The sequence below is a fragment of the Giraffa tippelskirchi genome, chromosome 10 (assembly GCF_054371585.1).
Source record: "Giraffa tippelskirchi isolate mGirTip1 chromosome 10, T2T-mGirTip1v1.2.pri, whole genome shotgun sequence".
Taxonomy (NCBI): domain Eukaryota; kingdom Metazoa; phylum Chordata; class Mammalia; order Artiodactyla; family Giraffidae; genus Giraffa; species Giraffa tippelskirchi.
The window spans coordinates 156,549,852-156,572,409 of NC_137284.1; the positions used below are offsets into that span (position 1 = coordinate 156,549,852).

Below are 22,558 nucleotides of genomic sequence, written 5' to 3' on the forward strand. Positions count from 1 at the left end.
AGTGCCTGGCACACAGAGGGCTTTTGGTAAATGTTTGGTAACTCGGTAAGAAGCCCTGCAGCCATTTGACAGAACACCCAACACAGAACGTCTTGATTCCTGCTTTGCTGTTTATCCTAATATTCAGTTCTTATTAAAAAATGACAAAATGAGAAAGAACTACAAAAGATCAAAGAAATTATAAATGGCAGATTATATTTTTGAGATGAGACAGGTAAATCACAGGCTTCAATGTCCTTCTGTAAAAGGGAGCAAATAAACACCTGGTCAACCCCAAGGGCAAACCCATAGAAGGCAGACCAGATCTTTCATTCTCCCTGTGCCCATCTTGGGGCTGGTGTCTGTCCTGCCTGGCAGTCTTGCCTCCCCAGGCTGCCTGGACCGCTCACGGGCATCAACGTGGGGCGGGGGCAGGAAAAAGCAAGGACGTCAAAAACTCAGGTTAAACACAACACGGCTTTCTTGGCAGGTTGTACTAGAACAGGTGGGTGCTGCGGACAGCCTCAAGTGCTTTCTCTGTGATAAGGATAATAACACTGATAATGATGATTATAGTATTTCACAGGGTTATTTCAGAGATAAACAGAGTCAGCTTATATACAAGCATCCCGGGGACGGTGGAGCCTCGTGGGCTGCCATCTATGGGGTCGCACAGGCTCGGACATGACTGAAGCGACTTAGCATAGCATAGCATAGCGTATATGCAAGCACATCCTCGGCATCCCGAGCAAGTGCTCCATCAGTATTGCTAAATCTGATGACAATGTGTTGTCCCAGAGGGTATCTGATCATCAGCAATATTGATCACGAATGGAACTACCTATCGAGAACCGTCTGAATTGCTAGGAGGAAGAGAGCGCTTCAGGGTGCCCATTACACAATATCCTGTGGACAAGAATGCCTGGGGATGACAGCGCAATGACCACTGACCCCAACGGTGCTGTGAAGGCAGGGACTCTGCTGGATGAGGTCCTGGGGCTCCATAATGTACCACAAACAAACTGTGGGTGTCTTTTTTAAAGTCTACTTGACTTTTTTAAAAAGACTTTTTTTGGATGTGGACCACTTTTAAAGTCTTCACTGAATTTATTACAATACTGTTTGTTTTATGTTTTGGTTTTTCAGCCATGAGGCTTGTGGGAGCTCACCTCTCTGACCAGGGATGGAACCCACACCCCTCTATTGGAAGGCAAACTCAACCACTGGACCGCCAGGGAAATCCCCAAACAATGTGCTTTTAAAACTACAGAAATTCTCTCTCAGTTCTGGAGGCCAGAGCCTGAAATCAAGGTGTGGGCAGGGCCACACTCCCTCCGAGCCCCAGGGGAGGGCCTTCCCTTGCTTCTTCAGCCCCTGGTGGCCCCAGGGATGCCTGGCTTATGACAGCATCTCTGCAACCTCCACTTTGTCTTCCCATGATCTTCCTTCTGTGTTTCTGTATCCGTGTGCTAAGTCACTTCAGTCGTGTCCGACTCTTTTCAACCCCATGGACCGTAGCCTGCCAGGCTCCTCTTGTCCATGGGATTATCCCAGGCAAGAATACTGGAGTGGGTTGCCATTTCCTTCTCCAGGTGATCTTCCCAACCCAGGGATCGAACCCACATCTCTTATGTCTCCTTCTTTGACTGGTGGCTTTTGAGGACTTCCCTGGTGGCTCAGAGGTTAAAGCGTCTGCCTCCAATGCGGGAGACCTGGGTTCGATCCCTGGGTCGGGAAGATCCGCTGGAGAAGGAAATGGCAAACCACTCCAGTATTCTTGCCTGGAGAATCCCATGGACGGAGGAGCCTGAAGGAAATGGCAAACCACTCCAGTATTCTTGCCTGGAGAATCCCATGGACGGAGGAGCCTGGTAGGCTACAGTCCACGGGGTCGCAAAGAGTCGGACACGACTGAGCAACTTCCCTTCCTTCCTTCTTTACCACTAGCGCCACCTGGGTAAGCTCCTCTGTATCCAGATTTCCCTCTTTTTATAAGGACACCAGTCGTACTGACCTCAGCTTAACTTGGCCATTCCATTTGCAGAGACCCTACTTCCAAATCATGTCACAGTCACCACTACCAGAGGTTAGGATTACAGCCTCTTTCAGGAGACACAAGTCAGCCAAAATCCCATTCACCTCTGTATCCCCAATGCCTAGCACAGGACCTGGGAAACAGACAGAAATGGGCTCACAGGTTTCCCAGTTCCAGCTCTAAAGGTGCCCAGCTGTAAACATGGTCCCAGCAACCTAGCTCCCCATTTCCTTCAAAATGAGAAGCTGGCCCCCTCATCCTAAAATTCCGGCCCCGTCATATCCTTCCTCCTGTCCCTCCACCGACCCAGCACCAGTGAGGTCCCCCAGGGCCACCTGCCCAGCTCTGCACTGAGCCCCCGCCAGGTCTCCACAGAAGGCGGCCAGGGCTGCATGGCTCCCACAGCTAGGAGCCGGCCTCAGCCGCCTGGAAAAGAGGCTGAACCCCTGGGGTAACCCAGAGCAAAGTGGTCTTTGTTGTCCATTCGTCAGCAACTTCACTGCCAGGTCAGAGTATATCAACACACAGAGGCTCTGGCACGAGGCCCAAAGCCCGGATGATATCTGATGGATGTGTGACAAGCCGTGAGCTGGCAGAGAAGGGCTTCCTGTCAACAGGAAGGGAAGGATGCGGATCACATCATTTTCAAAGCAGGCAGAGGAAGAAAGAGATGAGCGCTGAGCGAGATTGGGGTTAACCTTTCCGACGCGGGGCTAAACCAGCCTTCCCTGGAGGGGAAGCCCGGCAGACAAGCCCTCAACCATTTCCTCTGCTCAGCCACACACAGTGCGCGGTGGGGTCTCTCTAAGAATTCTCCGGGGTTGAGCCCTGGGGACGTAGCCTCTCCCCTCTGTGGCTTCCCCACCCATCTGACAGCAAGGTAAGGTCGACTGACCAAGCAAATGAACGACTTCTTCACCTCGGGTGCTTAGCACTTCATCGGCCACTGTCTGTCCCTTATCTTAAAGCCTTTGACCACATGCTGACATCTGGGGATATCAAGATGGGCTGAGCCACCATCTGGCAAGAGGTGGGAGTCACGGGCGTTCACATGTGTTGATACCCACTGTTCTGGGTCAGAGTGGGGGTAGTGGATGGGGGAGAAGGGGGAAGGAAGGCCAGATTCTAACCCAGCTCTTCCAGGGTCTGCGGCCTGTTTGGTGACCTGAGTAACCCCATAAAAGTGAAACAGTGCCCAGAAACAGACATCGCTGGCAGTGAGCTGAATATATCAAGATGGGAAAAGTAGAAGAAAAACAGACAGTCAAGAAACAGCATCAGGTGGGACTTCTCTAGCGGCCAAGTGCTTTAAGAATCTGCCTTTCAATTCAGGGGACATGGGTTTGACCCCTGGTCGGGGAACGAAGACCCCACATGCTTCGGGGCAAGTAAGCCGGAGAGCCGACAACGACCGAGCCCACCTCCCCCAACTAGAGTCTGTGCCCCACATCCAGAGATGCTGCCTGCTGTAACCGAGATCCCACATGCCGCAACGAAGACGCAAGGCAGCCAAATAAATGAATATCAAAAAACAAACAAAAAAAAACCAGCATCATTGAAGAGCACATTTACTTGTCTGGATGGTTTCAGAAGACACAAGCTGATGTGCTGAAGTTAAGAGAATGAAGTCTGAGCAGGTGAAAAGCCCTTGGCAAGTTAAGACGTGCTTCCAGTTTTTCTGGAGTCAGACTTGGGTCAAAAGGGAAACCCCTGGGGGCAGATCAGTAATAGAAGACAGCTTTGCTAGATTTTTACTGGAGGAGGAAACAGGCAGGGAAAGATATGGGCGAAGCGCTGAGAACCAGATCAAGTTTATGATGTGTGGAAAGACACAACACTGAACACACATGTGTGGGGCTGCTGCTGCTGCTGGAACCTCGGGACTAGCGATGTCCTTTTGGCGCAAAAATGACCCTAGATATCAATGATCGCATTTATCATGAGGCCACAAGGCAGTGTTCAGAGCCCGGTTTACACAAGGATCTTGAACCCTCCACAGACAGGTGCTAGGAAAGAGTGGGCCCAGGGCAGCAGAGGGTTGACGATAGGGTCACCAACTGTGGGACGGGGGATGCACCTGTTCTCAGCTGGGGACAAGCTGTAAAGTGGGGACGAGAAGATGAGACAAGGAATCCGGCCTGTGAATCACTGGATGTGTGATTCTGCAAATCCGTGTGTTTTGTGCTCTGCTTAGGTCACTAGGTGAGCTGGTCCATGGAGGTCCATGCATAGTCTGTAGGGTGGAATCTTCAAGGAAGCGTACCCCTATATCCATTCTCTGCTTACCCGTTCCCTCCCACAGGCCCAGAGCTGGACTGTGCTTAACTTTGCATTCAGCCGATGTGCTACACGAAGCCCACCCAGCAGTCAGTCCAGCCCACACCCCGCGAGCTGCAGAGAGACATCCAGGCCTCGTTCATAAACCCCGGAGCCAGAGAACAGTTCCGGGGACTCCATTATTGACTCCTCTGCCTCCTCCAGTCCCTATATCACACTCTGAGCCCTGTAAGGGCCCGTGTTCAGGGCGCCCACAATGTATCAGGCCACTGAAGGGCGGAGTCAAGAAAAAATGCAGAGGTCCAAGAGGCTGGACCACCACCGGTTCCGCGGGCTGGGGGCCTGTCTGGACACTCATCTATCTGGGAGCCAGAACTCTGACTTTGTTCTACCGTCAGCAGCCAAGAGTCTCTCTTCTCAATGACAGCTGGAGGAGTGCAGATGCTAGAGAGATGGATGGAGAGATACATGGATACTTAGATGGGGGGATGGACAGACAGACAGACAGAAAGAATAACACAGGGGCAGGCGGCTTCCCCAGTGGCTCAAGTGGTAAAGAATCCGCCTACTCCCCGTGGAGAGGAAAATGGCAACCTACTCCAGGACTCTTGCCTAGGAAATCCCATGGACAGAGGAGTCTGGCTAGAGTTCATGGGGTCGCAAAAAAAGTCAGACATGACTGAGCACATGAGTCAGAGCCCACACACTGAGGAAGTTGGAAAGCAATTCTTCATTAAATCCCTGGAGGCCTAAGAGTCACCCAGAAAACTTATCAAAAACAAAGAACCACAGGTCCCACATCCCACAGACACTGATTCAGCAGTTCTGGACTGAGACCTGGGATGGTACATTTTAAGCAAATGCTGGGTAGATCGACAGGCTGGTCCGTGAGCTGCACTTTAAAAAACACTGTCTTAAACCCTAACCCATCTTGCTCAAGATGGTACACACTGACCAAGGTCAAGGCCAAAGATGACACATACCCCTGCCCCTTGCCACAGGGCACCCGCTTTCCCTTCACCAAGGCTTTAGTCCAGGAAGTTCCAGTGGCGGGGTGGGCAGTGAGCAGTACTGCGGGGGGCAGAAGGCAGCTTCCAGTCCCGGGCGGGGCCCCCTCCCTCACGCCCTGCCCAGCAGAGCGGATCTGGCTGGATGTAGGCCACTGGTCGCAGGCCCATCTACAAGGTGAAGGGCACTGGGCTTCAAGCAGCGCGAGGCTTCCCTCCGGAGACACCACAAGCAAAGACGTCCCCAGCGACAGGCCCAAGCCAAGCTGGGTCTCCATGACCTTCTGAGGCCAGGCAGCTGCTCCTGGCTCTATTTCTAGGCTGTCTCCGGGGACTGACAAGGATTTCTGCTGCCCCTCTCCCAGGAGACACAGGGGCTGGACACTCTGGCAGCAGTAAGTATCGGGCCACTGCCTCGGACCGAGGCTGACCTCCCGCAGCTGCCTCCACGTCCCCACCGGCCCCCACGTGGGTCCTTCTCTCCAAAGTCCTCCCTCCCCACCCGACCTCCTGCCCCGTCACTGGCTTGTGAACAGTCCCAGAGTCCCACAAGATGGTCAAAAAGACAGCCAGCGGTCACCACTTACAGTAAGCCTGCGCGTTAACAGGGCACATTCTTTTTCTCGGACAGAAAGGAGGAAAGCACATGCTAACTCCCAGCGATGGCTGCTCGGGCAGAGGGTTCTGGCAGGTCGCCAGGCACAGCTAGGCTTCTAATGAGCTCTTTTCTAAAAGCATTCCCACCACCTGGATGACTGCTCCTGCCTTCCATTAGGGATGAAGGCGGAGGAACGAGAACCCAGGCGAGGTGCCAGCACACCATGGCTCTGAACACTACGCTTGTCTTGCTACTTTTAAAGGCCCAGGGCAGCCCCAGAGGAGCCTGCACGCAGGCTTTCCTCTCCTCTCCCTCCTTCTCTTTCCCCGGACAAGCTCTAAGAGCGTCTCCCCCAAAGGTGGCCCACCCTGAGACTGAAACCAAGCAAGGCGACACCCTCCATCAGGCCCAAGGGCCATTCTCTCTTCGATAGAATTCAGTTAGTGAATTACTTTAGTTAGTAACTGTGGGTCTCCATTACCCACCGGCACCTAAGCCCTTAGTATATCCCCTAAAATTGATTTCTCTTTTCTGCTATCTCAGGGCACAGCAGGTGCTACGCTGCTGGCAGGAGGGCAGGGTAAAAGATGGTTAAGGATCTAGATTAAAAGACTTCCCTCTTGGTCCAGTAGTTAAGAATCCACCTGCCAATGCTGGGGACATGGGTTCAATACCTGGGCCGGGAAGAACCCACATGCCTCAGAGCAACTAAGCCTGGAAGCCACAACTACTGAGCCCACAAGCTGCAAAGACTGTGCTCACACCCTCTAGAGTCTGTGCTCCCCAACAAGAGAAGCCCCCACTGACCATAACTAGAGAAAGCCTGCATGCAGCAACGAAGACCCAGTGCAGCCAAAAAAATTACAAAGTAAAAAATAAAAAAGTAAAATAAATAAATTAAAAAGAAAGATCTAGATTAAAGAGCCTAGGATGGAGGTTTGCAATTATCTCCCCCAACATTCTTGGTCATAGTTCTGTTTATGCATCACTCGTGGGGCTGGAGACGGAGTCCAGTCGTGTCCACTTCAGAAAAAAAGACCAGCTGCTTTGGACACGAGAGGCCCCAGGAGGCTTCATCACGGTGAGTGTCACTGGCCGCCACCAAATGACCCCACCACTGGACTGCCAGAGCCACGGTATCTTCCAGGAGCTGCTCTTTAGAATCCCGAGTGTCCCGGGAAACGAACACCGATGCCCACCAGGTGTTGGGGGAGGAGGCAGAAGTGATGCCCTTCGATTCGCTGCTCGAGTCCACCTGGGCTGTGACAGACTCAAATCTTCCCCCAAGAACCAGCTCCTGATACCAAACGTCCTGCAATCCTAAAGCCAGCTCAATCCCTATCTCCCTTGCCATCCGTTAGACACCAAGGCTGACCATCTTCCATCTTGCCTCCGTCTGCTTTCTCTTATCATTACTACAGTTCAAGCCCTCAAATGTTGATCTCTGGGTTTTTTACCCAAGCATTTGATCGCTTCCCTTGATACCAGCCCAGCCTCCACAACTCTACTCTGCGAAGTGTTGTTGTCATTACTTTTAATTGCTTCTTACTTTAAAGTGAAAGTGAAATCGCTCAGTCGTGTCTGACTGTTTGCGACCCCATGGACTGTAGCCAGCCAGGCTCCTCTGTCCGTGGAATTTTCCAGGCAAGAGTACTGGCATGGGTTACCATTTCCTTCTCCAGGAGATCTTCCTGACCCAGGGATTGAACCTGGGTCTCCTGCATTGCAGGCAGATGCTTTACCATCTGAGCCACCAGGGAAGCCTCTGACTTGAAATTCCCCCTCAAAACAGGGAGACAACAACTTGGATTCAGTAGTTTATCCTAGGGAGTGGGGGACCTGAGGCAGGGAAGCCAAGCCAGACAGAAAGGGCGCATGAATGACTCATTGGTCCACCACTCTGGGCAACCAGGGCTGGGTCCTGGGACCCTCAGAGGCCTCCACAGACCCCACAGTAGACCCTTTCCCCCCACCTATAGGGCATAATCCCAACCACGGCATTCCCACTCCAGCCTGTATTCAGGCTGGGCGAGCTGCCACTATTAAAGAGGCCTCCTTGAGGAGCAGAGAGACACAGTGAGCAGCTGTGGTGTGGAGCGGAGCTGTCCAGCAAGGCAGCAGGGGACCCCAGGTGGGCTCTGGGCACAAAAGGAAGCACACCCATCGCATCTACTGCAGCTTCCCAAGGGCTCCAGGGGGAGCATCCTCATTCCTGGGCCTAACTCCCAGGAAGGACTCCCAGAGACATGAGGTGAGGCCAGTTAAAGTGGGTTTCCGGGTAACAACGGACGGTTTTTCTTTGAGTATAAGTTTATCCCAAATGGTGTATGGCACATTTGTATACTAAGAAGTTGTTCAGTGTTTAAAATTCGAATTTAACTGGGCATTTAGTATTTCTACTTGCTAAATCATGTAAGCCCGATGCAAGGCTCTCCTTGATCTGCCCTTGATGTATTTCTGATTACCCTGATTTCTCAAACCCATTCGTCCATGAAAAGGGGCCCTTCGCTGGATCTGGAAACAGCCCCACACTCCCCGACTCCAGAGGGGGCTCAAGCTGGCTTCCTGGCAGGAGTGATCCCACCATGCCCCTGACGTGTCTCTGTCCTGCCGACCACCTCTGGGTGTGGTGTCTCTCTGAACGTGTCAATGCCTTGCCATCTCTCCCCTCCCTCCCCTCTGAAAGCAGGTACAGCCTGCACCGGTCAACCTGTACCCTCGGGTCATCTGCAAACATCTGTCTGAATGCCACATTTTGCCAGCTGGTGTGTAACTCTCACCCAGCCCAGCACAGGGATCCACAGGTAATTACTAGTTGGTTAGTGACAACACTCTCTTGGTTCCCCCCTGCCCCCAAACACAGTAAATGCAGGCCCTGTGAGAGGAGAGACAGAGGCCCTCTCCTTTCCTCCTGGATCTCACCATCAGGCAGCGCAGCACACGTGTTGTGGAATAACTGAGTGAATGGTACTTTCTGTAAGGGCTGCATCGGGCCAAGAACGATGTCTAAAGCAGCCAAAGTCATCACCAGCAGCAGGAGGGCTGGTGAGAGGATTCCAACTATATCGTGGCTTTTCCGCCATCACACCTTGGCCACTCAGTCCTTTTCCAGGTTCTGGGTTTTGCCCTCCACCTCTCCGGAGCGTGCCCCACACATGTGTTCCCATTTGAGACCAGCCTCATCTACCACCCTGAATAGGATATGGCCTGGGCACTAGAGGGTGTCATTTTCTTTTCTCTCTCTTTTAAACGAGATGCTCTGATGTAAGTGTAATAGCCATACATTCATATAACAGTTTGCACTGGTACGCGCTTTCCCACGAGTTATTTTATATCAACAGACTTGAAAGGGGGGCAAAGCAGAGTTATTATCTGTTTGACAAACAGAAGAAGCTGAGTGGTTAAATGGCTCAGTCAAGTGAAGACTACCAGAGGGACGCTTCGCCTACTGGTATCTAACTTTTCATTTACAAATATGGCTCAAAATATCTCACGTTAGGAATGTAAACAGGAATATCTCATTTTCAAATAGGATGTTTATTTATTCAAGGGCAGGCTTATTCCTGCAAGCTTGGATTACTACCCTGGCGGGTGGTCACACTGCAAACTCGGGCCCAATCACCTGCTCCCTGAGCTCTCCCTTGCCAGGGAGGGCTGGCCACCTGCCCCAACTTGGGGCTGCTCCCTGAAGTACCCATCAGATGTCTGGGGCTCCCCGAGTACCTGACCTTCCTGGCCAGTGTTTGCACACAGGACTGGGAAGGAAGCGCAGTCAACAAACACCAGAGTTAAGTGCCTAAGAGAGTTCACAGCAGAAAATGCTTGGCCAGCCCCCCACCCCACCTCAGCCCCCAGCGGCTGTCAGGAAGGATTAGCTTCCAAGAGGTGTCTTTAACAAAGTGAGGTTGGAGGCAGCCCTGGGGGCTGAGACCACCGGCACTCTGTACCCAAGACCGGTCACCCATCATCAAAATTACATTCTCCCCGGAGTTCTCTTGTGTGTGTGTTTGGACACGTGCATTCGGTTAGTGACGGCTGGGGGTGTGACCCAGCTGGGGGCTTCCTTCGGGTGCAGGTAAGGGCTGCAGCGTTCAGCATCAGACCAACACCCCCCCACCAGCCACCCACCCACGGAGTGGCTAGGGAAGGCTGCGGGGGGGCCACCGGCAGGCAAACCGCAGGGTGGGCGCACGACCCCAGCCCGCCACGCCCTCCAGCTGGACAAAGTCAAGCTGCAGACTTTGTCGAAGTTAATTCCGATGTCGCCAAAGTCCGGCTCGGCGGCCGAGGTGGCCAGGGCTGAAGTTCGCGAGGGCCCTGCACGCCTTAGGGGGTCCGGAGCCCCCAAATGCCTGAAATGTGCTCCCAGGGTCAGGCCCAGGGGCCGGCTGCAGAGGAGCCTCCCGCCCCGGGGCCAGAGACACCGAGGGAAGCTGAGGAGCGGGGTGCTGGGGAGCGGGGCGGGGGGGGGTCCGTTTGAGGGCGCAGCTACACAGCCACCGCCCCTATCCCCCGCTGTCCCCACCCACCGCCCCTCCCGTCCGTCCCCAGCCGCGGCGCGCGGCTCCACCTCCCCGGAGCGCAGTCCACACGGTCCTCCTTCAACAAAAACAACCTTCGCACCGCCCCCCGCACCCGCACCAGGCGGGATCCCGGGCTACGCCCAGCCCGCTCCGCCGCAGACAGTGGGTCGCCCGGCCCCGGCGGCACGCGGGCGGGGCGGGAGACGGAGCCCGGGCCCGGCGGCGCAGTCGGCCCCGCGCCGTCAGCCGTCCCCGAGCCGCAGGAGGGGCGCGCACGGCGGCCGGGCGGCCAGCGTTAACCGCTTCCGCGCCGGCTCGGAGCGCCGCTGGGGCGGCGAGCGGGGGCCCCAGCGGGGCCGGACTCACCGGAATGTGCACCCGCAACGAACGCCGCTTCTGGCTGCTGTTTTTCTTGCCGCCACTCCCGCCGGGGCTGCAAACATCTTTCTTCTTCTTGGTGTCCATGGCCGCGCTTCCCATAACTTTAAGCCGAAGTTAATTCCGGGTGACCCGCTCCTGGAATTCGGTCCTCTCCTTCCCCGTGCCCGGCCCCTGCCGTCGGCCGCGGGCGCTGTTTACTGCCCCCTCCCGCCTGAAGACACCGCGTGGGGACTTCCGTGGGGAGGGAGGTGGGGCAGGGACCTCGGGCCCGCCGGGGGTGGCGGTTGGCGGGAGCGCCGGATTCACGTGTCCGCTTCCTCCTACGGGCTCGTCCGAGGCAGAACCGAAGCCCGAGGCCGTCCTGGTTCGGGGCTCCGGCCGGGCTACGCGTGGCAGCGGGCTCCCGCCGGGTGACAAAGTTTTCTTCCTTTGGCAAGGCGAGGCAACATTTCCCACCCTCCCGGCTCCCCGCCACTCCCCGATTCCCAGAGGTAATCGGACAGGCAGGTGCAGTTCAACACTTGGAGAAGCAGCCCTCCTATTGCCTGCGCCTGAGCGGAAGGTCTGGCGAGAGTGAGACGCTGTGTATATTAACGTGCGCCTCGGCCGCAGAATAAACCAGCCCGCAGCCTGGAGCGAGGTCCGTCCTCCTTTCTGGGCGAGGGAGGGAGGAGGAGGTGGAGGAGGGGAAGAGGAGGTGCAAACGCGGAGACTCTGCGCAATTGGACCGAGGCGCGGCGGCGAGCGCGGCTGCTGGCGGCCGGAGGGCGCGCGGGAGCCCCGCGGGGAGCGGAGGCCCCGGCGCCCGCTCCGTCCCCCCGCCGCCGCCACTCCGGGGCGCCGGGGCCTGGGGCTCCGCAAAGGGCCGGGCCGGGCCCGGACGCAGGCGGGCGGCGCGGGGCGGTGGACGGCGGCGCGCCTCGAACAGGAAGTGCACGGCGTGCCGCGCGCTCCCCTCGCCGCCGCGCGCTGTCGCCTGGGGGGCTGCGGTCCCCTGAGGCCGCGGCGGCGCAGGACCCGCTCCGAGAGGGGTGTCAGAGCCCGGGAGGACCCCCCCCACCAGTGTCGGTCATAAATGTCTGACCCCCCCCACACACACACACACTCTGAAACACGCACACGCGCCCCGTGCCCCGCAGACCAGGCGGCGGCGGAAGCGCGTGGTTTCGGTGGGATGCGCGCTGACCCGCACGTGCGTCTGGAAAACGCGGCCCCGGGGCCCTGCCCGCCGGCGTGCGCGCTGAGATCGCACCGGGCAGGTGCGACCCGGGGCCGGTCGGGGTCGCGGGCAGAGCGCGGGTTTTCACCGCCACCACCACCCCGCCCCGTACCCCACCCCGCCCGGCTCTTTCAGGTTCACCAAGGGACCCGCGGTAAGGGTCGGGCGCGGAGTCCACCGGCCGGAGGAAATGGTGGGGGCTAGGGCTGGAAATCTGGGGCGAGGCCCCCACGTGCTGCCGCGGTCTCAGCCCCGCGCGTAGCCCCGGGCCGGCCGGGCGTTCTCTGGGGGTGGCCCCCACCCCACCCTAGCCAAGGCGCAACCCGGACCCTTCCCCCACCCCGGCTGGAAGTGGGGCGAGTCCTCGGTAGAGAGTCGCCTGCCCTCCTGCTCGCGGCTCTGAGGACAGGGTGGCCCCCCAAAGTCACTCGAGCGCCCTGAACGCTGACGTCAGCTCTCCTGCTCCCGGTCATCAGTGGTATGAGGACGCAGGTCGCCTTGCGGACGCCCTGGGGGCTGTGAGGAGGTGGCCTTCCCTCCTGTCCAGGTGCGGAGGGTCGCAGAGGTCTCCCCCGGGAAGGAAGGTGAACCCGCTTCAGGGACGCCCCCCAGGTGGTGCCGCCCACCCAGCCACAGGACACCGTTGTCCAGCCTATGTTTCCTGCTTCCCTCTCCAGTCCGAGTTCCTCCGCTTGTGTGAAATCCCCCACAGTCAGGGTGGTGCCTGGTTCAGACGTTCTGAACCTGTTCAGGGTTTCTGGAGGGTTCCTTCCCCTCCCGGCTCTCCAGTCCAGAGTGGACCGGGGGTGCTGAAGACCCTCCCGTCCCAGAGCGGTGCTTTCTGGACTGCTGCCGCTGCTAAGTGGTTTCAGTCGTGTCCAGCTCCTTGTGACCCCATGGACTGTAGCCTCCCAGGCTCCTCTGTCCATGGGACACTCCAATCAAGAATACTGGAGTGGGTTGCCTTTCCCTTCTGCAGGGGATCTTCCCCACCCAGGGATCGAACTCTGTCTTTAGTGTCTCCGGTACTGGGAAGCGGGCTCTTTACCACTAGCGCTACCTGGGGAGCTTTCTGGACAGAAGGTTACAGTGCACTGGAGGGACCCGCAGCTGGGTTCCAAAGCCACTTGGCCATCAGGTGTGGAGTTTCTCCTTTGACCTTTTTCTCACTGGCTGGCTGGGAGAGGGGAGGATTTTTGGAGACTCAGGGCGACGACTGTCTTATTCCACTGAACGCTGGAAACACTGATTAGAAAGAGACAAGGGTGGGCCTTCAGCCTACCTGATGTGATATCAAGCCCACCTGGACCCACACAGAGTGACTCTCCAGTTGTCATTTAAATTCCATCTCTTCAGTTTAATAATTTAATCCCTGTCACAATAATAATCGGCCAAGGCAAGCGAATGACTCCGTTTGCTGAGAACTGGTTTTGGAAGGAGAGAAGGAGGGGCAGGAGGGAAGTCTGGGAGCCTTGGGAAGGGCCCTCCTGGGATCCATTCAGAATGAGGACGCCTCTGTGTTATTTCTCACACTATTTTGCCTAAGGCCTGTCATGGTTAATGGGCTGCCCCTGGACTGTTAGAATAGGTACTTTTGTCTGTTGATTTGAGTAAATATGCCCCAGCATTTTGGGATTCCTGGGTGGATCAGCAGTAAAAACATCCACCTGCAATGCAGGAGCTGCAGGTTCAATCCTTGGGTGGGGAAGACCCCCTGGAGGAGGACCTGGCAACCCACTCCAGTCTTCTTGCCTGAAGAATCCCATGGACAGAGGAGCCTGGTGGGCTACAGTCCTTGGGCTCTCCCCATCACTCATTAATAAAATCCATTTGCTCTCTGAGTTTGGTTGGAGTGTATATACTTTACTGCCTGGGAATCTTAAAACATTTTACTGTATTACCTACAGTTTAAGAGTCCCCCACCTTTTTTGTTGTTGTTGTTGTTCCACATGTTAATTTTTTTTTCAACCTGGGTGGGTTTTTTTGTTCTAATTTTTTATTTGCTTTATTTTTGGCTGCACTGGGTCTTGGTTGCTTTGCCTGGGCTTTCTGTTCAGTTCAGTCGCTCAGTTGTATCTGACTCTTTGCGACTCCATGGACTGCAGCATGCCAGGCTTCCCTGCCCCTCACCAACTCCCCGAGCGTGCTCAAACTCATGTTCATGGAGCTGGTGATGCCATCCAACCATCTCATCCTCTGTCGTCCCCTTCTCCTGCCTTCAATCTTTCCCAGCATCAAGGTCTTTTCCAGTGAGTCAGTTCTTCCTATCAGGTGGCTAAAGTATTGGAGTTTCAGCTTCAGCATCAGTCCTTGCAATGAATATTCAGGACTGATTTCCTTTAGGATGGACTGGTTGGATCTCCTTGCAGTCCAAGGGACTCTCAAGAGTCTTTTCCAGTAGCACAGTTCAAAAGCATCAATTCTTCGGCACTCAGTTTTTTTATGGTCCAACTCTCACTTCCGTAGTTGCAGCAGGTTTGGAGGGAGGGGCTACTCTTCTCTGTGGTATGAGGGGCTTCTCATTGTGATGGCGTCTCTTGTTGCAGAGCATCACCTTTGGGCGTGTAGGCTCAATAGTTGTGGCTCTCCTGCTTAGTTGCTCCACGGCACGTGAGATCTTCCTGGACCAGGGTTGGAACCCTTGTCCCCTGCATTGGCAAGTGGGTTCTTATCCACTGTGCCACCAGGAATGTCCCTGGGTGTTTCTTATAGATGGTGTCAGAAGAAGCTTACCAGTCATTTTTAAAACATGTGTTTATTTATCTGGGGCTATATCAGGTCTTAGTTTCGGCAGGCAGGATCTTTTTTCACTGTGGCCTGTGGGCTTCTCTGCTTGAGACGCCGGCCTCAGTAGTTGCTGCAGAGCATGTTGGGTCTTAGTTCCCCAGCCAGGGATCAAACCCAAGTACCCCGCATTGCAAGGTGGAGTCTTAATCACTGGATGACCAGGAAAATCCCTTACCTGTCTTCTTTTTTTCCTTCTGAAAAGCAATTAATAAATTGATCATACGTCTTCCAATCAGTGAAGATGTATAATCAATCATAAATTCTATCAATCATACATAGAATGGAGGGAGCACAGCGACTGATTTGTGTTGGGATGCCTCCTGGAACCCCTTCTCTCCTTCACCTGACTACACAGTTGTTTTAGCCAGTAGCTAAATGTGGCATGCCCAAACCACAGCCTCTCTGTAATGACCCTGACATCAACTGTTTCTGAACACCCTGACCTATGACTCCCTTTGCAGAATTAATGCAATCAAATGTATGCTGAACCAAAGAGAAACATTTTATGTAAAGGCAGTATTACTGATTTTACCTTTTGCCGTAGGTTCCAGTATTGCTGTTAACGATCCTGTCTTTATGTAAAATTCTGACTTGGGGGGAGGTATAACATGAAGTTCATAGATATAATTTTCCCCCCAAATCAAGGAGAGACTCTTAGTGGTCACCAAATATCTATGATTATCTACATAATAGATGTGATTATCTACATTTTCTAATGTGCTAGCAGTTAGGGTAGGAATATGTAATTAATTCTGGCCAAGGAAATGTACGTAGAATTAGTAGTGTTACCACTGGGTCAAGCAGTGAAGAGTTAGTATGTCTCCCCCATTTCCCTTTTCCCTCTCGCCATGATCTGGGAGGCCATGTGTTCCGCGTGGCACCCAGTAAGATGGAGGAGAGCAACTCAACTTACATTGGACTTGAGTCAATTGGATTAAGCCACTGAGATTTTGTAGGCTTCCCTGGTGGTTTACACAGTAAAGAATCTGCCTGTAATGCAGGAGACCCAGGTTCGATCCCTGGGTTGGGAGGATCCCCTAGAAAAGGGAATGACTACCCACTCCAGTATTCTTCCCTGGAGAATTCCATGGACAGAGGAGCCTTGTAGGCTACAGTTCATGGAGTCACTGAGATTTTGGTAATTATTGGTTATCACAGCATAGCCTTGCCTATAAAAAAAAATTACTACGTTGAAATATTATCTTCATGACTGATTCGGGGGCACCTCCTTAAATTTCACACCCAGGGCAATAGCCTCATTTGCCTCATCCTCGTGCGGTCCTGTCCTTTTGATTGACGGAAGGGTGAGAAGTAGAGGTTAGCCAGGGCCATGGGCTGTCAGGGGACCAGCTTCCATGTCCCAAGAGAAAGAGTTGAGTCCTCCCCAGCCCTGCCACCGACGAGTGGTGTGGCTGTGAGCAGGGCACATCGTTTCGCAGGGAAGAGGAGTGGGATTGCCCGTGGAAGGTTTCTAAGTCCTCTTTAATGGGGCCGTGTATTTTGTCCCAATTGTATTTTCTAGGTCTTGGTTAATTTTATTGCTCTAGGAATCCCTTCTTTAAATATATATTTTTTTCATTGGAGAATAATTGCTTTACAGTGTTGTTAGTTTCTGCCATACATCGACATGAATCAGCCACAGGTACACACATGTCCCCTCCTTCTTGAACCTCCCTCCCACCTCCCACCCCATCCCCCTCCTAGGTTGTCACAGAGCCCCAGGTTTGAGCTCCCTGCCTCACACAGTAGGTCCCCACCGGCTATCTGTTTTAAATACGGTAATGCATGTCTCAGTGCTACCCTTTCAGTCCATTCCTCCCTCTCCCCCCGCTGTGTCCACAAGTCTGTTCTCTGTGTCGGCGGAAGTCCCCTTTTTAACTGAACTTTTCAGAAGAGTTGCGTGATGAATTGAAATTTTAAAACAGACAAGCAAACAGAAGGCCGCTGGTCCTTCCCCACAGATGGTTTAAGACAGAGCTTCTCAGCGGAAGCTGCTGTTTTGAACTTGTGTCCATGTGGGGCATCACTTGTCTGGGCTGCTCACAGTGAGAGTTTCAGATACATGGCACCTGTCAATACTAGGGGCTTCCCTGGTGGCTCAGACGGTAAGGCGTCTGCCTGTAATGCGGGAGACCGGGGTTCGATCCTTGGGTCGGGAAGATCCCCTGGAGAAGGAAATGGCAACCCACTCCAGTACTCTTGCCTGGAAAATTCCATGGATGGAGGAGCCTGATAGGCTACAGTCCGTGGGGTTGCAAAGAGTCGGACATGACGGAGCAACTTCACTGGGTTCTCTGGTTAATACTAGGTGCCATTGCTAGGGTGTTTTATGTATGGGAGAGGATGTTATTAACCCTGTTTTAACACACATGTTGGTATAACTGCTGTACCACCACTGACTCCCCAGACTAACATACCCTGAACCTTTGATGTACCCCCAGGTCATCACACTGGCTGCCGTGATGGTGCCATCTCTTCCCCAGCCAGGGCAGCATTTCATTCAGGGATCACTTAAATGCTGTCCTGAGGACACCGACAATCTAGTTGAGAAGTGAAATACGCAGAGTACAAGTCAACACAAAACAAATCCTGGATAAAGAGTTTACAGGATGTTTAATTTCACTTAGCCTAGTTTTCTAGATTAACTATTCCCTACCCACCCTCTCACCCCCTGCTTTTTTTTTTTTTTTCCATTTGGTCTATTAATATCCCATGTAAATGAAAATGACTCTGGAAACGATGAGTCATCTTAGTAGAGCATTGACAGCTTAGAAAGTCTTAGCATCAGTGGTGTACTCATGGATTTCAAGTTTGCCCTGTAGGGACTTCCCTGGGGGTTCAGTGGCTAAGACTCCACGCTCCCAATGCCGGGGGCGGGGGGGGTGGCTGGCTTCCATCCCTGGTCAGGGAACTAGATCCCACACTCCCCAGAGAAGAGTTCGCATGCTGCAACTAAGACCCAAATACACCAAATATTTATGTATTTGGTGCAGCGAAATACGTAAATTAAAAAAAAAAACAGACTGCCCTGTAAACTTGGAATGTAATAGTGAAGGGGATATTGGTGATCAAGGATGTGTAGACAGATGGACTTCTGTGTTTGACGGATTTCTGTATTCAGTGGTGGTACATTCCACTGTCAGGAGGAAAAAAGGAATGGACTTTTTGATTACCTATTACATAGCAGACATTGTGTTAGGTAGTTCATATTAATTATTTTACCTAATTTCTGTTAAAATCCCCCAAGAAAACTCTCCTCAGCATTTTACAGCTGAGGGAAACTGAGACCAGCTCTCAGGAAACTGACTAGCTTAGCTGTCCATTTACCTTCTGTCCATTGGCCTTAATTTGCTGTGTCCTCTGGAAAGACATTAAAAAATGTGACCCCTCCTTTTTAAAAGCTTTGTGCAAGGCTGAGTACTACTGAGGAACCTCCTTCAGGGTGACCTTGGACCAGTGATTGAGCATCTTAACTGTGTGACATAGAGTTGGAGGGAGAATGATGGTCTATGTAGCCCAGGACACCAGTGACTCAATTCTGGGCAAAAGCAACTCTAGAGAAAGTGAAACCCTAAGATTTGGAATCAGGACTCTGTAAATGCTCTGATCACTGATGGGATTCCAAGAGGGGCGTGGGTGTTATCTAGTCATGAAAACCAGACTTCTTGAGAGTCACATTCCAGTTTTTATTTCCCTTTCAAACTTGGCCACTGATTGGATGACCTCGTGACAGATTGCGCTCCCTGGTGCAGATGGAGCCGTGACTCTCCATCAGTGGGGAGGAGAGGAGGCAGGCGCTCAGGACCCGTGGAAGGGGGAGTCTTGGGACGGCACCTCTCCTGACAGCCCTTTCCCGGGTCCCTTTTGATTTTCCAGGGGGGACCCAGGCAAGCCACTCCTTTATCTGTGTTCCAGATTGCTCCTCACCCGTAACGCAATATTGAAAAGCAATGTTCTGACCACAAGGCTGTCCTGATCCTGGAATCCAAGAAGTACGGTGGATTAAGGTAAAAGTAGACTCGGTGGCAATATTCTCCCAAGGGCAGACTTGTTGTTCCTGTCTTTTCTCTGGAGAGTTGCCTGCTGTCTTGACCAGCTCTGTGCCTGCACACAGGCAGATAAACAAGCAGGGCCTGTGCGCCCATGCAGTGCTGTGCAGGGGGAAGGGTTTGTTTGCTGGATGAAAGGATAGGTAACCCCAGCAATTATGCTCCTCTCCTTGACTGTAGGTAATCGACACGTAAACAGCATTAGTTGGGAATGAAATCTTGAGTCCTGCCAATGGCTGCTTTACAGTTTTCTGTGTGACTTTTGTCCCAGTGATCTGGCATTACCTCCCATCAGGGTAGTGGGTTTGGGTTCCCTGGGCCAAAGAAGTTGACTAAAGATCTGTGTGCATTGGTTCTCAACTTAGTACTGAGCTTTGAACATGCCATAAGCATACAGATTAATCCTGAGAAATGTTTGTTGCTGTCATTCAGTTGCTAAGTCCTGTCCGACTCTTTTACGACCCCGTGGACTGCAGCATGCCAGGCTCCCCATCCTTCACTACCTCCCGGAATTTGCTCAAGCTCACATCCATTGCGTCGGTGATGTTGTATAACCATCTCATCCTCTGTCGCTCCCTTCTTCTCTTGCCCTCAATCTTTCCCAGCATCAGGATCTTTTCTGATGAGTTGACTCTTCACTCCAAGTATTTGAGCTTCATCTTCAGCATCAATCCTTCCAATGAATGTTCAGGATTGATTTCCTTTAGAATGGACTGGTTAGATCTCCCTGCTGTCCAAGAGACTCTCTAGAGGCTTCTCCTCCAGCACCACAGGTCAAAAGCATCAGTTTACCACTATTATCTGACTGTGGCTCACGACTGACTTCCTGTCCTCTAACTCACCCATCTATTTCGGACATGATTAAATGATGCAAATCAATTGTAATAATTTCCCAAGCAGATGAAATTACTTGAAGAATTAGACTGGCTCCAAAGGTCGTATATTGCAGGTTCAAATCTGAACGTGAACTTGTACAGGGGGATGCTTCCCAGCATCATTTGTACCATCCCTTTATGTGACTTACAGCTGGTGCCCAGACCTGGCCTCCAGAATGCCAGTTTCAGGGACTTCCCTGGTGGTCCCGTGGTTAAGACTCCGAGCTCCCACTGCCGGGGGCACAGGTTTGATCCCTAAATGGCGAACTAAGATCCCACATGCTGCATGGTAGCCAAAGAAAAGATGCTGGAAGGTACACTTAAAAAAAGAGAGTGCCAGTTACAGCTTTTCAACAAGATTCTAGAACAACTGTATTTGCAGTTTTTTAGGCTTGGTCACATTTGGAGAACAGAGCACCAGATTGGAGCCTGGATTTCCAGGTGTGTTCAGACCTGCTGACCTCTGAACCCCACTGCAGATCCATGGTTATCAGCCGGCTCTTAGACGTGTTCCTCCTATGAGGGCCCAGCCACACCCAGAGGCAAACCCATGCTCCACCTTGTCAGCCTCTACCCCTGTCCCCGTCCCTTAACACTTTATTCCATAATCAATAAGTGCCCCTTTGGTGCCCAGACAGAGCCCACATGAGGCTTGGTCCAAGGGCTCTGGACGGACGGCAGGGAGACTCCCAAGGACACGGGTTTTCACAGCCCTCCTTGTGCCTATGGGTCAGAGCGGCATTTTGTAAGAATGTTCCTAAATGTAACTCCCGAGAGTTGCATGAGGTCTTGGGAGAGGATGGGAGAGAGCGGTTTTCCGAGTAAAACTCTGTGCCGAGCGAGGGCTTGCGTCAGCTCCTGTTAGATCATTGCAACACACACTCCTGGCAGCATCTTGGTGCCAAAGGCCTGGCTTGTTTTTCCTCTCCCCACTCACTGTGGCCCTTTACCCTCTAGGTCAAAAAATAAAGCATAATTACAGTGCTCATTGTTCTTTGACCAGCCTGAGAGAACATTTTTCCTGCGGTTGTAGCACGTTCACCCATGGCTCAGGGCTTCCCAGCATCTGATGGAGGTGGGTGCACCAGCTTCTCTGGGCACCCAGGGTCCCAGCACATAGTACAGGGTTGGGGGCAGGCGGGGCTCACTGCCAAGGCACTCGCACCCTGAGGCCGACACGTTGTCTGTGACCCTTGTGGTTGGGAGGCTGGTAGAGCAGCTTTTTGCAGCCGAGCTTCAAGGAGCGCCTACGTCTCCATAGCACAGAACCATGGTTCCAAAATCTCTGGTTTATCTTTACAAGTTTGAGAACCGATGCCTCTAGAGCGTTATGTCTTTTAACCACTCCTTCACTTTGATGTTGCAGCCTGTCTGGAGACTTGCTGTTTTCCATGGGGGTGTGTTTTGGCGGGGGGGGGGGGGTCACTGCCTCTGCTTTTAGAGGTTCCCTCTCCCGCCTCCTCTGTGGTTCCAGGAAGGGCACGCCCTGGATCTTCGGCCAACCAGTGTCTGGCCAGACTCGGCCAGTAGGAGGCAGTGGCGGAGTCTGGCATGTAGAAGGAGGGACCCCAGGGATTTTGTCTTCCCCCCTGTTTTGCCTTGGGTGGCATCTTGGATAGTGTGTCCGTCCTCCATGGCTCCCACTCCACCAGGTCCAGCTGCCACTGGGCAGCTTCTACTATGGCTCTGACCTCGAACCCCTGAGCAGAAATCTGGCAGCCGTGGGGGTGAACGAAGTAGGCAGCTGGGGTGGAAGATGCTAGGAGGGGTCCGGAGGGCAGTGGGGCCAGCATGGGCAAGAGGACAGAGGGGCTGGTGCTCGGAGACTTTTATCCGAGACAAGACGGTGCCAACTAGAAGAAGGACCAGACTGAGCCTGAGTTTTGACGGGCCAGCCTGGCTGTCACGTGAACGTGTTGTACCGCGCGGCAGGAGGGACCCGACTGGCACAGTGAGGAGCCGTCACTGGCCTGCAGACCAGAGATGTTCATGGCTCAGGGCTGGATGGGAGTGGCAGGTGGTGAGTCGTCGCTTCTGAATAGATTTTTGAAGGCAGCATCCCCAGGATTTGCGGACAGGTTGGATGTGAGGTCTGGCAGAGAAAGCGTGCCCTATGGCTCAGAAGTTTTTGGCCTGAGCGAGTGGAATGATCCCGTCTCCGGGGAGGGGCTGGGAAGTGAAGAGTCCGCTTTTAGCTGCAATGTATCTGAGATGCCTGTAGGTCACCGGGGGAAAACCAGAGGGAAAACACCAGGGCAACAGGGCAACATCTGGCTGGAGACGCGCATTGAGAAGGCATCAACCAAAGGCTGGCGTTTCAAGCCATGAAGCAGGAAGACACTTGGGCAAGAGTGTAGACAGCAGAGAGAAGGGGCAAGGGTTGCACGGGTGGCCCTCCCCGGGGAGAGGTTTGGGGAGATACGGAGGAGCCAGCAAAGGGCCCACAAGGGAGCAGTCGAGAATTAGGAAGACGACCAGGAGAGGTGGATCCAGAGACCACCAGACAGAGCGTCCGCGGAGGGGAGGAGCGGTCAGTGCTCTGTGAGTGACGAGGGGACGCAAGATGACCGTGGGTACACACTGCTGTGTGTAAAATAGGTCACCAACAAGGGCCCCCTGTGTAGCTCAGGAAACTCTGCTCAATATTCTGTAACAACCTAAATGGGAAAAGAATTTGAAAAAGAACAGATGCATGTCTGTGTGTGTGCTACGTCACTTCAGGGGTGTCTGACTCTTTGCGACCCCACGGACTGTAGCCTGAGAGGCTCCTCTGTCTATGGAATTTTCTAGGCAAGAATCTTGGAGAGGGTTGCCATTTCCTCCTCCAG

The 22,558-nt window shown here is 53.5% G+C and overlaps 1 protein-coding gene and 1 non-coding gene across 13 annotated transcripts in view; both read right to left on the bottom strand.

Moving 5' to 3' along the window:
- Positions 1–11,019, bottom strand: part of PRKAG2 (protein kinase AMP-activated non-catalytic subunit gamma 2) — a 299,855-nt gene extending 288,836 nt beyond the window's left edge. For all 12 annotated transcript variants that reach the window (XR_014066504.1, XM_081533505.1, XM_081533504.1 and 9 more), the window contains exon 1: positions 10,786–11,019. Coding sequence is in view for 8 of the 12 variants with exons in the window: in XM_081533505.1 (XP_081389631.1) it covers positions 10,786–10,899 (114 nt within the window). In the remaining 4 variants the exon portion in view is untranslated. The remainder of the gene's footprint in view (positions 1–10,785) is intronic.
- TRNAC-GCA (transfer RNA cysteine (anticodon GCA)) lies at positions 7,584–7,656 on the bottom strand. Its single transcript has one exon. It is a non-coding gene; the product is annotated as a tRNA-Cys (tRNA).
- Positions 11,020–22,558: the final 11,539 nt, after the last annotated feature.